Source organism: Rattus rattus, chromosome 13 (genome assembly GCF_011064425.1).
Source record: "Rattus rattus isolate New Zealand chromosome 13, Rrattus_CSIRO_v1, whole genome shotgun sequence".
Classification (NCBI taxonomy): Eukaryota; Metazoa; Chordata; class Mammalia; order Rodentia; family Muridae; genus Rattus; species Rattus rattus.
In genome coordinates this window covers 13,263,248-13,277,746 of record NC_046166.1, presented here as the reverse complement: position 1 = coordinate 13,277,746, position 14,499 = coordinate 13,263,248, and the positions used below count along the sequence as shown (strand labels likewise).

The 14,499-nt window shown below is 53.7% G+C and overlaps 2 protein-coding genes across 2 annotated transcripts; one reads left to right on the top strand and one right to left on the bottom strand.

The window, feature by feature from the left end:
• The first annotated feature begins 24 nt into the window (after positions 1-24).
• Positions 25-1,962, top strand: Insl3 (insulin like 3). The gene is made up of 2 exons (XM_032918491.1): positions 25-791; positions 1,548-1,962. Exons 1-2 carry the CDS (start codon positions 617-619, stop codon positions 1,757-1,759), a joined length of 387 nt encoding a protein of 128 aa, XP_032774382.1. The 5' UTR covers positions 25-616; the 3' UTR covers positions 1,760-1,962.
• Positions 1,963-3,316: 1,354 nt separating this feature from the next.
• B3gnt3 (UDP-GlcNAc:betaGal beta-1,3-N-acetylglucosaminyltransferase 3) lies at positions 3,317-11,861 on the bottom strand. The gene is made up of 4 exons (XM_032918490.1): positions 11,627-11,861; positions 5,931-5,978; positions 4,474-5,048; positions 3,317-4,313 (listed from the first exon to the last, which is right to left on the bottom strand). The coding sequence occupies exons 3-4, from the start codon at positions 5,029-5,031 to the stop codon at positions 3,762-3,764; spliced, it is 1,110 nt and encodes a 369-aa protein (XP_032774381.1). The 5' UTR covers positions 5,032-5,048; positions 5,931-5,978; positions 11,627-11,861; the 3' UTR covers positions 3,317-3,761.
• Positions 11,862-14,499: the final 2,638 nt, after the last annotated feature.

Genomic DNA, 14,499 nt, shown 5'->3' with positions numbered 1-14,499 from the left:
GGGATGGGGGAGCACAGCTGGGAGAGGAGAGGTCTTGGCCAGACCCCAAGGACACCCCCTTCCCTCCTGCCCAGCTGCATGCGGTCCTTGGCTCGCCAGGGGAGCTGGTTCCGGGCAGAGGCAGTGCAAGGGGCAGAGGCCAAGGCTGGAGCTAGGCTGAACCAGCCCTGTGCACCCCAGGACAGTGCCTGCAGTCACCCACCACAGTCAGGAGGTAGAGGAACAGGAGAGGAACCATTTAGACTTATCCTCCCGTCTTCCAGCCTCAGTTTCCCTCTTTGACAAAACCAAGTCATAAATACCTCCTCCCATCTCCTTCACAGCCCAAACTGCCTCCAACTTACAGCAATTCTCCTGCCTCAGCTTTTTCACTGCTAGCAAGACTGTCAACCTTACAAAAGGGGAAGGGCACTTGGCTTGTTTAAATGTTGGGGGGCGGATCCTGGCACAGTGCTGCACCTGGGAGAGGGACTTCAGGGTCCCAAGCTGGACACACAGCCCCTGACCCTGACCTGAGCCTCGACCTCCTCGGTGCTGCTCGTCGTGTACCCTCCAAGGCCCATGGGCGGCGCAAGGCGGCTATAAGGAGCGTCCTTACCCGCTGCCTCCTGCCACCATGCGCGCACTGCTGCTACTGCTGCTCCTGGCTCCAGGGTCTGCGCTGCGCTCCCCGCAGCCCCCGGAGGCGCGCGCCAAGCTCTGTGGTCACCACCTGGTGCGTGCGCTGGTGCGGGTGTGCGGTGGCCCGCGTTGGTCACCCGAGGCCACGCAGCCTGTGGACACCCGCGACCGTGAGTGGGGACAGGCGGGGCGGATGGATACGCACGGATAATCAAGTAGGAAGACGCTGGCATAGTGATGCCCCCTCCTGATAGGACTCTAAGACTAGAGTCCTCATGGACTTTTAAGTTTTCCCTCTTTTTGGATGTTTGAGACTGAGTCTCACGTAGCCCAGGCTGGACTCAGACTAACAGTGTAGCCATCCAAGGAGAACAGTGAACTGCTTGCCTCACTTAGACTTGTGTACTTAGCTGACTGGCACGAGCCACCACTTGGTTTATTGTTTACTAAACAATACAAGATAGACTCACTAGGAAACCTAAAGTGACTTCAAAGTCACAGGAATCCTGCCTCCGCACCTCCAGTTCTGGGGTCACTGGGATATGGCCCTCTTTGGGGATTGTGGGTGAGGACTCTACCTCCAGGCCCAGAGAACAGAAAAGGACAGAGGTCCCTGTGTCCCTGTGCCCAGCCGTGGCTGGTGATGTGGGAATTTATGGCCCCCTCCTGAAGCAGAGGGTGCCATCCAAGGGGCCACAGGGCAAACCCAAGACTGCGTGCAATTCTAGGGACCTCACCCTTCCATGGCCACAAACTGGGGTGCACAGGAGGCATACAGGCACACAGAGTTGGAGGTGAGTGTGGGCACCAGCTGGGAGTTATGTAGTATTCAGCAGGCGCTCTTTACGTGCTCCTTTGTCTCTGGGAATATAATAAATGTGGCCAGTATTTGGGAGGGACTTAAGCTGATTTCTCCTTGCCCACAGGGGAGCTGCTGCAGTGGCTGGAGCAACGACATCTCCTGCACGCGCTCGTGGCCGATGCGGACCCCGCGCTAGACCCGGATCCCGCGCTGGACCCGCAGCTTCCTCACCAGGCTTCTCAGCGCCAGCGCCGCAGTGTGGCCACCAACGCTGTGCACCGCTGCTGTCTCACTGGCTGCACCCAGCAAGACCTTTTGGGTCTGTGTCCCCACTGAAGGATTGTAGGGCTCAGGTGGTGTGTGTCAATTATTCCCCACCTCCCAGCTGTGCCAATGAAACACCCCCGGATTGCCTTGGAGGATCCCTAGTTTATTCATAGATCCCAGAAACCAAGGACCACAGGTTCTGTCCCCAGGGAGCCCCATCATGACCTGTGCCCACCTCCTCCCTGCAGGCCAACAGTCTAAATAAAAAAGCAACTTGATGTTTTGTTTTGTTTTGTTGTTGTTTTTACATGGGGCTGGGGGGCAGCAGGTTGTGACTCTACTCTGGTCACACATGGAGTGGACAGGAGGCACCACAAGGATCCACTAGGGAAACTAAGGAGTGAAGCCCTTTACACAGCTGTGAGGTACACAGTAGGCCCACAATGGACAGTACAAGACTGGGCTGGGACCTGGCACCTGAAGCCCCAAACACACCAGGTATGTTGCACAGTGTTATCCCAGGCTGGGGAGGTAAAGGGATCAGGAATTCAAGATCATGTTTGGCTCTAAGGGTTAGCCTTGGCTATCAAGGCTAGCCTGGGCTACATGAGACCCTATGTCTAAAGGAAAATAAATAACTACAAAGTGGTAGGCAGTGTAGGATCAGAGCTGGGGTCATCCAGTGCTGAGGCAGTCAGGTGTGGGAGACAGGAATGGTCTGGAATGCTCTGTGTTCTACAGGCTGAGGTTTTGGGAGCTATGAAGGATGTGAGAGCTGGGTGGGAGGAGCTGTGCTTAGATTCACCACACTGTGTCCACCATCCCCCTTGGGAAAGAAGCTCAAAAAGAATAGGGGAGTGTAGTGAGAATTTGGGTTTCTTTAAAAAAACACAGAAATACTGTCCACAGCAGCTGACTATGATCTGCCCCGTGCTCTAGCAGGGGTGCGATTTTGCAGCTGCAGATAGTTTCTGCCATTGTGTGATGTTTGGAATTCCGGGGACTCTTTAGAAGGTAGGACCCAGAGGATGGGTTGTTTTTGGTGGCTGAGGTTTGTTAAGTAGTCATCCTTGAAGAAGAATCAACAAGAAAAATCAGATTTTCTGACAGTGAAGATGAAACTGTCCCCCAAGGAATCTAACAATAGCGTCACCTCTTTCCAAGTCCTGAGGCTTTATTCAGGGATCTCCTTTCCTTCCTCTCTATCCTTTTTCCCTCTTTTAACTGGTGTTAGGGGGCGTTGCAAGGTTGGAAGCAAAAGAACCCACAAAGTAGCTACAGGAGAGGAGGGGGACTGGAGCCACATACAGCCATGTTGTAGATGGGAATGTGTTACAGTGACGCCTGAGGATTTGTTTGTTTCTTTAGTTAATATTGAAGGTCAGAGAGAGGTGGGGTAGGACAGATGGTGTTAAAATTTGAGTAGTGTGGGAAACTAAAAGGGGCTGGTGAGAGGGCTGGGTGAATGAAGGTGCCTGTTGCCAAGCGTGAGGATCCGAGTTTAAGCCCCAGGAGGCACGCAGAGGAAGGCAGGACCTGGCTCCTTTCCTAAATAATAAAATAAAAAGATGGCAGAGCCCCGGGTTACATCACACACACCCACAACACACACTGTACACTGTCACCTTCAGTCTTCTATGGTCTTTATTTCCTGCCATCTCCATCTGTGGGACACAGGACCCTTCCTACCCCTGTGGTTCTCCTAGTTCTTGGAGGACACTAGTGGGGGTCAAGTCAAGATCTGTGAGCTCCTCAGTTTGAAATTCACCTTGTTCCTCTGCCCCAATTTCTTCGGGACCTGAGAAAGGCCACGGCCCAGTCTGAGGCCGGAGCCTGACACCCATGGGCTCTGCTCACAGCACTTTTTGCTTAGCAACCTCTCAGAGCCCACTCAGAGTCTGCCCTGAGCAGTACGAAGAGGGTTTCCAAGTGTACTTAGGAGTTTGCCCGGCAGCCGGTAGCCGGCTCAGACCCACCTTGCTGCTCCTCACTTTGAACCTCTCCTTGTAGTTAGTTAACCCTTTGCACTTGAATGAGGACAGGAGTCAGGGGTGTCGAACCCCCAAACCTGTCAGTAGGCGGGGCTCTGCCTGCCGCAGGCGAGCTGAGGCCGGCTCAGCGCATCCCACATCAGCAGCATCTCGAAGGGCAGGAAGCGGTGCACGAGGAGCAGGTCGCGGTAGAAGCAGGGGTCGAAGGATGACACACGCGGGCTAGGGGGGAGCACACCCGCCGTGCGCACTCCGCTATGCGCCCTGGGCGCCAACCCCTGCTGCTGCAGACACATGCCCAGGAACACGTCGTCGATGGGGAAGATGGGGAGGACGCGCGCTGCGCGATGTAGCGCGGCCATGGTAAAGCGTGACAGCAGGAAGCCGCCGCCGCCGCAGTAGGGCGGGTACTTGTCCTCGGCTGTCACCAGAGTGGGGATGAAGTACTTGCTCCAGGGCACTCGAATGGGACCCACGTTCTGGATCAGGTGCCCCACGAAGAGGTGTTGGTCCGGGTCGCGGCCCTGCAGGTAGGTGACCATGTTGTCCGTATGGGCGAACACGTCGTCGTCTCCGTTGAGCACGAAACTGGCGTTGGTACAGTGGGTTCGCTGCCATTCCAGGAAAAGGACCTACAGGTGGAATGGGTGGGGGCAGGAGCCGGTTTGTGGGCTGGCAACGCATCGGAAGTCCTCCCTGTTGTAAACCCTCCCCCTCCCGATTTCTCTGAGTGGGTCTCTTACGCATACTTCAAACCCCCACTTCCCGTGCCCTCCCCGATGCATCGCACACCTGCTTAAGTGTCAGGTTAAAGAAGGAGTCGTGGAAATCCCACTGGAGAATGTCGCCGTATGCCTTTGCCTCCAGCTCTAGCAGCCGGTTGAATTTGCGCGCCTGCTGGGGGTCACGGTCTGAGCCCACGAGGAAGAGGCGGCGCAGCGACACCCCGCGTACTCGTCTCTCACGCGCCCACGTCGTGCGCAGCACCTGGCGGCGCCCGTAGTTCGCGGGAGAGGACTTGATAGCAAGCAGCAGGAACACGGGCTGCGCGCACTTGGTCGCCTTCGGCTCCCGAAGCACCGCGAAGTCGCGGCAGTGGCGGTAGAGCAGGAAGTCGCGCACGTGCGAGGGCAACCGCGCGAAGGCGGGGTGTGCGGACACGGACAGATTGGCTCGGCACGGGGCGGGGTGCGCGCGGGAGAGGTCCGGGGCCCACGCGGGGTCATCCTTAGGCTCTGTGGGACTCTCGGGGGCGGGGCAGCTGGGTGGTGACTGGCAGGTCAGGAGCAGCAGCAAGGCGGCCAAGGCCAGGAGGAGGCTCACGACCGGGTGCAGCCGCGGCAGCCGCATGGCCTGGGAGGCGGGGCCTAGAGCAAGGTCACAGATCTGAGAGTTCCCTCTGGCCCGGCCTCCTCGCCCCCCACCCCCAACCGGCATTGACTGTCGCTGAATTTGAACCCACCCATGGCCCCACTGCCCTTCGACCCTAGCAAAGTTTTCTTCAGCAAATACCTCAAACTCAAAGAGATCCTCTTGCCTCCGCCTCCTGAGTGCTGGGGCTAAAGGTGTGAGCGCCAATGTCCTACCAGGAAACTTGTATTCCTTCCTCAAAACCCACTTCAGATGACCCGTTTTCCACGGTTCCCTCATGGACGTCCCCACACCCCCCAACTCCTGCCTTGACCCTTTGTGGCCTCTGCCAGCGTGAGGTGGGTACCAGGCAGAGGCAGGGGCAGAAAGAACTTGATGTTTGTGGTAAACCCTTATAAATCTTGCAGGCCCCCCTTAATGATCTCTGTTTTCGGAAGGACACACTGGCCTCAAACTTGATCTGTAGATGAGGATGGATCTGATCTTTGCCTCCTCCTGTCCCCACGTCCTGAGTGCTGGGAAGAGAGCTTTAGCCAGGCCTGTCTGCCCTTACGGGTGCTGCAACCCTTTCCCAGGCTCCTCAGCCTCCTGTGTATGGCCTGTGCTGTCTGTGGTGTCTTCTAGGCCTAAAGGGTGTTGCTGCAGCATACAAGCGCTCGATCAGACTTTTAGCAGAACTTACTCCTTCATCAAACACTATTGGCACTCAGAAGCACACCTTCACCCTTGGAACCCAGAGCTGCCTTCCCCAACTTGACTCTGTGCCCTGCCAATGTTGTCTGCAGGTATTCAGGGACCATGACACCCCCAAACCACAGCACACAAAGCATTTCCAGCCATAAGTGTTTGTTGAAAGATTGTTGAACCTTGCCCCTTACCTCAGTCTGTCTTGGGGTATCTGCTGTCCCAGGTCTCTTGGTTGGTACCTAGAACAGTGTGGGCCATTAACAAGTGTCCTTGACACTGTAAGCATCAAGCAAACCCACTGTGCTAGTGCCTGGACAGAGGTTGGCTTCCTGGTTCTGCACCATGGGTTCTGCTGTGTGACCCTGACACAGTGACTTGACCTCTCTGAACCTCCAGGTATAACAAGATGGACCCCATGTAAAAATACCACAGAGATTTCCTGCCACAGGACCTTAGCACAGACTGTTACTGTTTGGTAAAAATCCTTCACTGTAGCTGTCTTTTTGCTACTTTGTGGGTGTTTTTGTTCCAACCCTGTCCACCCTTTCAACCCCATAGTTCTAGAAAGGAGAAAAGAAAGGATAGAGAAGAAAGGGGTGACATTAGACTACTTCCTGCTGCTTAGGGGCGACGAGTTTCTCGGGGTGTTTGATCTTCACTGTCAGGATATCGCATTTCTTCTTTGCTTGTGACTACTTAACAAACATCAGCTAACAACAACCACCCATCCCCCACCTCCCCAGGCCTAAGCATTTATATATTGTGGAGGTTTGAATATGCTTGGCCCAGCACTATTAGGAGGTGTGGGCTTGTGGGAGGAAGTGCTTCACTATGGGGGTGCGCTCCTCCAAACCATGTGGGTGCAGTCTTTTCCTTTCTGCTTTTGGACCCACTTCTGCCTGGATGCTGCCATGCCTTGATCATGAACTGAACCTCTGAAAGCGTAAACCAGCCTCAATTAAACGTCCTTTATAAGAGTTGCCGTGGCCATGGTGTCTCTTCACAGCAATAGAAACCATAACTAAGACATACACACACCCGCTGAAAAGATCCCACAATTCCAAAAGTCACACGATTGCAGAATCATCTGCAACTGGCAAAATCACACCCCTACTAGAGCACGAGGCAAATCATAGTCAGTTGCTGTGGACGGTCTGAAGCAGCCCCATCTCCCACAGCTGGGATGAAAATGAAAACATTCTTACAATATTTCTGTGTTTTTTACAGAAACCAAAACTCCAGAAGTCTCACTACACTTCACAAAGGAAACACTTCATAAGCTGCACCGTCTACCCAGGCTATGGACAGATTCTATGAACAGCGGCCAGACCCCTTGCTATGGGTTGGAAATACATTCATTAGTTCATTCATTCATTCATTTGATGGATATACATCGGACTCTCAGGTTTTTCCGAAGTTTGAGCAACTTCAGCTGACTGTGTGCCTGGCCCTTTAAAGGACCCTGTGGCCTTCAATGTTGGTTGCCTTTTGGAATTCTGGGAACAGGAGAGCATTAAAATAAAAAAGCCAGCCAGGCCAAGAGGAGAGGAGGGTCAGAGAAGGACAGCTGCTGTGAGGAGAAAGGCTGAGAGCTGGAGACAGCTGAAAGGGCAGTGGGCTAGCAGAAAGAGAAGAGAAGACAGTTGGTGACTGTCGTGTCAGGAGAAGCTGAGCTGAGCCAGAGAAGCCACTGTGAGAAGAACCCAGGGAGAACCCACAAAAAATAGCTGGAAAGAAAGAAAGAGAACAAAAGAGAGAAAGAAGGAAGGAAGAAAAGAAAGAAAAGCTACAGGCAGGGAAAAGACTCCTCCTACCTAGGCTTGACCTAACACTTAGGGTAGACCTCTCATTGGCCTATGGGAGACCACCTAAGGTACAGGCTAGAACTCTCCTGGAAAGCAGAGAACAATCCCTTGTCCTACACACACACACACACACACACACACACACACACACACACACACACCACAATGTGGGGGTTTGTAGTGAGGGGTTTGGGGTTTTTTTTTTTTTTTTTTTTTTTTTCTTTTTTTTTCGAGCTGGGGACCAAACCCAGGGCCTTGCGCTTGCTAGGCAAGTGCTCTACCACTGAGCTAAATCCCCAACCCCGAGGGTTTGGTTTCTTAAAAAACAAACAAACAAACAAACAAACAAACAAACAGTTATGTTATGAAAACATGTTTTTTCTTCAATTCTGGGTGTGGGAGATGGGGCTGCTTCAGGCTGTCCACAGAGGCTATTTGCCTGGTACGTGTTCCAGCAGGGACATGACTCTGCCAGTTGCAGATAGTCTGATTCTGAGGAGAGAGTATAAATGCCAGAGGCCAGAAAGGGCCAAAAGAACTTGGAAGAAAGTGGGGGTAGGAAGGAGGAGGAGGAGAGGATGGGAAGGAGGAGGGAGGAGGAGGGGGAGGGGGAGGAGGAGGGAGGAGGAGGGGGAGGCGGCGGCGGCCGCGGCTGCTCCTGGTTGCTATTGTTGCAATTTGACCAGAAGTTTGAGATACCCTGACAAAATGAACAGGACCTGCACCTCTACAGCAGGAAGTAGGCTAAAGAGAACAACGCCCCTTTTTCCTGTAACCTTCTTTCTCCCCTATCTGGAGTTTGTGCGTTGGAAGGAATAAGGGATGGAAGAGTGGTATATAAAAACTCAATAAAATAGATTTTAGAAATTATGCATGTAGGGGTTCAGGAGAGGGAGGTGGCTGGCCTGGCTTGGGGGGGACCTTGAAGAATGCGTATGGGGAGATCATAAACCTCTGGGCCTTTGGGTAGGGATACTGGGGCGGGAACCTGCATGGGTGGGTGGCGTGTAGCACTGTGAGTGAATGTTGTGGGCCTGGATGCCCCAACACCAGCAGGACACTGTGGGACATTGTGTCTGGGAACTCAAGGTTACAGATGTGAGGATTCAGATCCATTCTGCTCTGCCCCGACCGTGAAACCAGTTCCGCCCAGGGCAGTTTGACCCAGGAAGCAATTTGAGCTGCTACCTCCCCACTCGGGAAGTTGAAATAAGAGGCCTTGCCTAGTGCTTAGGCATCCCAGCGCGGTGATGGCTGCTGCCTGCACCCAGGAGGCACCAGGGTCTGCAGTAGAGGTGGGGTTGAAGAGGGAGGTGGGGGTGGGGGTGGGGGTAGAGGAGATCCCTTAGTGAGGGCTAAGGGCGTGGCCAGGGGAGAGGGGTGCCCTAGAATCCCATAGTGAGGAGCTGGGGTGTGGTGTGGGGAATGCGACAGCTTACAACCTCCAGTGAGGGACTGAGAGTGGGGCTCACGTGGAGCTCCTGCCTAGCTGTGCTAGTTACTGCCCCTCCCCCACTGCGCACGCCTTTAGTCCCAGGAGGCAGAGGCAGGAGGAGCTCTATGAGTGCTTGCCAGCATGGCCTATAGAACAAATTCCAGGACAGCCAGGGCTACACAGAGAAACCCTGTCCCAAAAAACAAAGACAAACAATAACCAAAACTCAAAAAGCATAAACCACAGGTGTGTGCCCAGAGACCCAGTGACTAATTCCTGAATATTTGGTCCCTAAGCCCCAGGGACTCTCAGTGCTGCGCCATCTTGTTCAAGAAATAGAAACGAAAAATAAACAGTTTGAGAACTACGCACAGAACCTTCTTCCTGGGGCCGAGCTCGCAAAGGGCCATGGACCGTGTAACAGATAATATTGCCCTGAAGAACACCACAGTTCCCAGACACTGGCCATACAATTATTAACATTGCTGAATTGGGTCAGTAATTACAAACTAACCAAATGTTAACGAGCCACAGAACATAAAGAAAACGGTTATCAATGAGATGTTGCATGTTAATGAACCATTGCATACTAAGAACACATCGGATACTAAAGAGGCAATGGCTAATAAGAGTATCAAAGTTGAAATCAGTGCCCCACCAGTTGACACGAACAGGTCTAGGCCAATGACCTAATTAGTGAGTGGCTCAGAGTCTGTGCTGCGATTATTAATGATTTTAATCATTTAATAATTAGTCATAGGAATATTAATGACTAAATATTAGTGAACTTTATCTTAATATTAATGATCCACAGAATGCTCAAACACTGCATCTTGAGATGGGCTGAGCTAGTACTCCATGAGCCCCTGGCTCCCCCTGCTCGGGATGGAACCGGCCTTGCGCCCTTGACCCTGATCTGGCGGCAGCCTTCAGAAGGCTATTGGGTCAGGGGAATGACACATGCTCAAAGAGGCATCTGGGAGCGGATGTTCAGATTTTCTGGATCATTTTCCCAAAGTGAGGGATGCGGAGGATGCTGGGAGCTTCTGGAACGGTCCCTTCTGTGCGTCCTGTCCAAGCGTGGGGTCCCTTTGTACCCTTGCCCTGAGCCCCAGGCTGGGCGGAGAGAGCTGATCACCCGACCCCATGGCAGCTCCAATCAGGCTTGTACTAGCTCCTTAACGCTGTGAAATTTCTTTTTACAAGGAGCCGAGATTTTTATGGACAAAAAGAGAGTTACTATAAAGATAAAGCTATGGAGGTCTTGGCCCAGGTCCTGGCGAGGACCAAGCTGCGCCCTGCCTGTCTTCACACCCCAGCTTCCGGGAGGCCGCGCCCCGCCTTCACACCCCAGCTTCTTTGAGACCTTCCAGCCCCTCCTCCACCCTCGCTCCAAGAACCGGGAAGGGAAAAGCCAAGATCACGACTGTCAGCCCAGCCCGGCCCACTTCCCAGACAAGGAACCTGAGGCTGGGAAGGTCCTTTCCCTTCCAATAGGCAGAGCAGCCTCATAGGCCTAGCGTCTGGGGTCACCCTAGATCCTCATCCTCTAAGCGGATCCCATTACCTCGTCCCTCTTCCGGTGACGTTTACATCAGGATTACAATAACCTCTTTAATTTTCACAATCAAAGATAAATGTCAGAGACACAAGATCCCTATGATCCCTATAATCAAGAGTAAAAAGTAAACACGCGCGGGCCCCAGCCCCACCCCTGCTGGGCTATTGTGGGACCCAAGGCAGGGGGTCAGCTCAGCCTAGGGGCTTGGACCAGGAGCCCACATCTCCCTCCACCTGGGAGGAAGGGAGCAAAGACCCACGGGTCTCCGGACCTGGGGGGAGCAACAGAGAAGTCTCCTTCCTAGGGGTCCCTATGGGACCTTCACAAACTCAGCTATTGAGGGGAAACGCCACGCCCAGGGGAGGGGATCCTGCCTGGGTTGGCTGCGCAAACACTGACCAGATGGGCACCAACTAGTGTCCCCTTAACGGCCGCACCTTCCCTTCCTGACTCCGCAGGCTGTGACAGACCAGGATGAGGAAGTGAAAGTGGAGACGGAGCACTCAGGAGGAAGGTAAAATGTTCAGAGCCAGTCTCAGAAAAAGGAGGAAAAAGTAAAGAATGGGAAATTTACTCCAAAGCGTCAGAACCTTGGTTAGCAACACAGACTTTACCAATTTAACTATGGTGACAGATGACTACTCGCTGAACTGCCACCATGCCTCGCAGTTTACCTTCACAGCAGCCTAGCTCGCATCTAGGGAAACTGAGGCTGGGAGTACGAACGCTTCTCATGGGAGTTTCCCCGGTGTCAGCGTGAAGATAAAAGTAAGATTCTCGGTTGACTGAAAACGCGGTGGTTTCACAAACTCAAAAAAAGGGAAACCGAGTCAGAGTCGAGGCCGCGGGGCTGTGAAGACACGAACTGGGGAAAAGCGCGGGCTCCTGATCCTGGAGTGCAGCGGGACTAGGTAACGGCGTCGGCGAGACCGGGAGCTCCAGGAGCGGCCGGGGCTGTGGAGCATCTTCAGCGCGGTGCGGCTAGAAAGCGCCCCAGACCCCAACCTCGCCCGGTGCCCACCCAAGACCCTGGCACTCACCGAGGGCGCCGGCTCCAGACAGCCCTGGAGGCCACACGAGTTTTACCTGGGCGTCCGCCTAGCCCTGGCTCTTGGCAGCTCGCCTTACTCCGCCTCTTTCTCCGTTCTCTTTCCTTACTCCTTCCTCCAGCAAGAGGAGCTTCCGAGTGGCCAAGGAGAAAGTCCTCCCTCCCGCCGCCCCCTCAGTCCTCTTCTGGCTCCTTGACCTCGTCCCTCCCCGTCCCGTTCTTCACTGTGGTCTTGTCCTTCCCTACCTGTCTTTCTACCTGGACTGCAGCCCCTCCCCTGCCTCTAGGCCCCACCTCCCCTCCAGATTGCCCAACACGCAGGTCCACGTCTCCACCCCCACCTCCCCTCTTTCTTGGCCATGCCCATTCACTTTGACCCTATCCCTCCTTCCAGTGAACACCTCTATTCTCAACCTGACCTCTTCCTCCTCCGGTCCTACCCCTCCCTGGCGGAGTCTAGCTCCCACCAACCCCTCCTTCATTTAGGGCCTCCCATCTCCTTCTCCCACCCCACTGTGAGGGAGCTGGAGCTCCCGGTGCTAAGCTGTGCAGTTCTGTCTGTCCACTATTGCGCCCCTCCCACAGTTCAGTCCAGGCTGCAACCTCCGCCCTCCTTCCCTAGTTCAGACCGGGCTGTAGCCTCCCCTCCAGTTCAGCCCATGATGCAGCCGCTCCGCTCCTGTTCCCTCCCTCTCCCCAGTGCAGGGTTAGGAGACATTCAGCTGGCAGGACAGTGAGCCCAGAGACTTAGAAGATCCCAGAACCTTAAAACCTGCCAGTAGGCCCTCCAACTCCTAAATACCAGAATCAGGTGTCAATCCCTTGGGAGTGTCTCCAACCCATCCCCTTCCTCAAAAGTTACCCCAAAAACCTTCTGTCCTAGTTCCAGGCCCTAGTAGCCTGCTGGAGGGAGAAGTAAGTCCCTAAACTGGAAACTGAGTCCTCCTGACACTGGCTCCCAGTACACAGTGGACAGAGCTCCAGGATTGGATATAGATCTAATCCTTCCCTGAGTGCACCCAGAGGTCACAGCCGCCCTATTCCAGTGATATTAGTGAACCGTGAAAAGGGAATGAAGGGGCCTTGTTGTTGAATGACAGCAGCCAATACAAATGCCCCACCTGTGTGTGATAGGCTCAGGAAAAAGTCACGGGGCAGAAAAACCCACAGACAAGGAGGTCAGGGACGGGAGGGATGACCTTGTGGGGTCAACAACGTTCTGGAAATGCACAAGGTAAGGCTGCCTGGGGGCCATGTTAACTACCAGTCCCTTTAGCTCCCTGCAACAGAAAACACCTCCCCTGGCTCCTGCTCGAATGTGGGTGACTCAGCCTGGACCTGCCTGTCAAATGTTGGGGTCATTGCGTTGGAAATGACAATGGCATTATAAACAGGTAAGAACACCCTGCCCAAGTCCCTGCCCGGTTCCCAGGACTCACCCTCCTGAGATAAGCATGTGTCTCTTTGGGAGGCCTGGTGACAGAAACCAGGGAGAGAAAAAGGACTCTTGTGTTTTTAAAGTGCCCTGCCTTCCTGTACCCCAAGGAGAGCAAATTAAAGCCACCAGGAGGTGCCATGTTCTCAGCGCTTATCGTCCAGGCAAGGAAGCTTGTGCAGATAAACTTGCACTGCAGAATGGTGATGGTGACCCCAGGCACGGGGTGCTGATGGTGACCTGCCACGTAGTGCCTGTAAAGCCATCAACAGGGATCAGCCACCAATCTGCAAGCACAGGTGAGAAGGGTGGAGAGACAAGTCTGGTGGCACCTGCTGGGATCTCGCTTTCCAGAGGCTGGGGGGGGGCTTACAAATGGGGTGTTGAGGTATGTAACAGTATGTGAGATAGTCTAGGCAACCCAGACCCCCTCCCATTAGAGGAAGATGGGAAGGCCAGAGAACAGAAGGGTTTCAAGCCCTGGCCTTCCTTTTTCTGGTTTATAACTCTAGGCAGGGCTCCACCTAAGCCATGCCTCCAGCCGCTCACTGGGTAGGGGTTTTACACTAAGCCACGCCCCTAGCCCCTTCACTGGGGAATTTTGGGTAGGGGATCCACCCCTGAGCCACACCCCCAACCCTTCACTGGGGGATCCTGGGTAGGTGCACTCCTTCCCCAACTCTATGCCAGCTGTAGCGTCTAGGCTCTGGATCTGCAGTTCAGTCTTGGTCAGGGATCTTCAGAGCCACAGGGTTGAATCGGAAGTCCCTGATGTCCTTTGAGATTCGTGGCTCCCCTCTTCTGTAGGAGAAGCTTTCCTAGGAAGCCGGAGCCACTCCTGACTTGGATCTCATGTGCATATGTCAAGTGTGCAGCCTCCCCACAGACCCTGACCAGCCACTGGGCTGCAGTCACTCACTTCCTGCTGGTTACTATGGCTCCCAAAAACTGTTTTAAGATTAATTCTACTTTTATTCGTGTATCTGTCTACATCCACACGAGTGCAGTGCCCTTGGAGGCCAAAAAAGGGCGCAGGGTCCCTTGACACTGAGTGCTGGGAACACAATCTGTCCTGGCTTTTAGCCGCTGAGCCTGCTCTCCAGCTCTATCAGGAACTTTGTCCTGCTTCCCACCCTGTCACTGCCTGAGTTGATTGACAGCTTCCTCACCAAGCCCAGGTTCCCTCAGTGCCTGTATACTCCTATGTATACTTCGGAACCCTCTAGGCAGCAGTTTTCTGCCTGTGGGTCACAACCCCTTTGGGGAGCTCAAATATATGATATCCTACATATCAGATATTTACATTATGATTGACAGCAATGGCGAAATTATAGTTATAAGTAGAAATGAAATAATTTTATGTTTGGGGGTCACCACAATATGAAGAACTAACTGTATTAGAGGGTTGTAGCGTTAGGGGAGTGGAGAACTCTAGGGGTTTACCTACTTCTCCCTCCCTCTAACTCAGCTGTATGT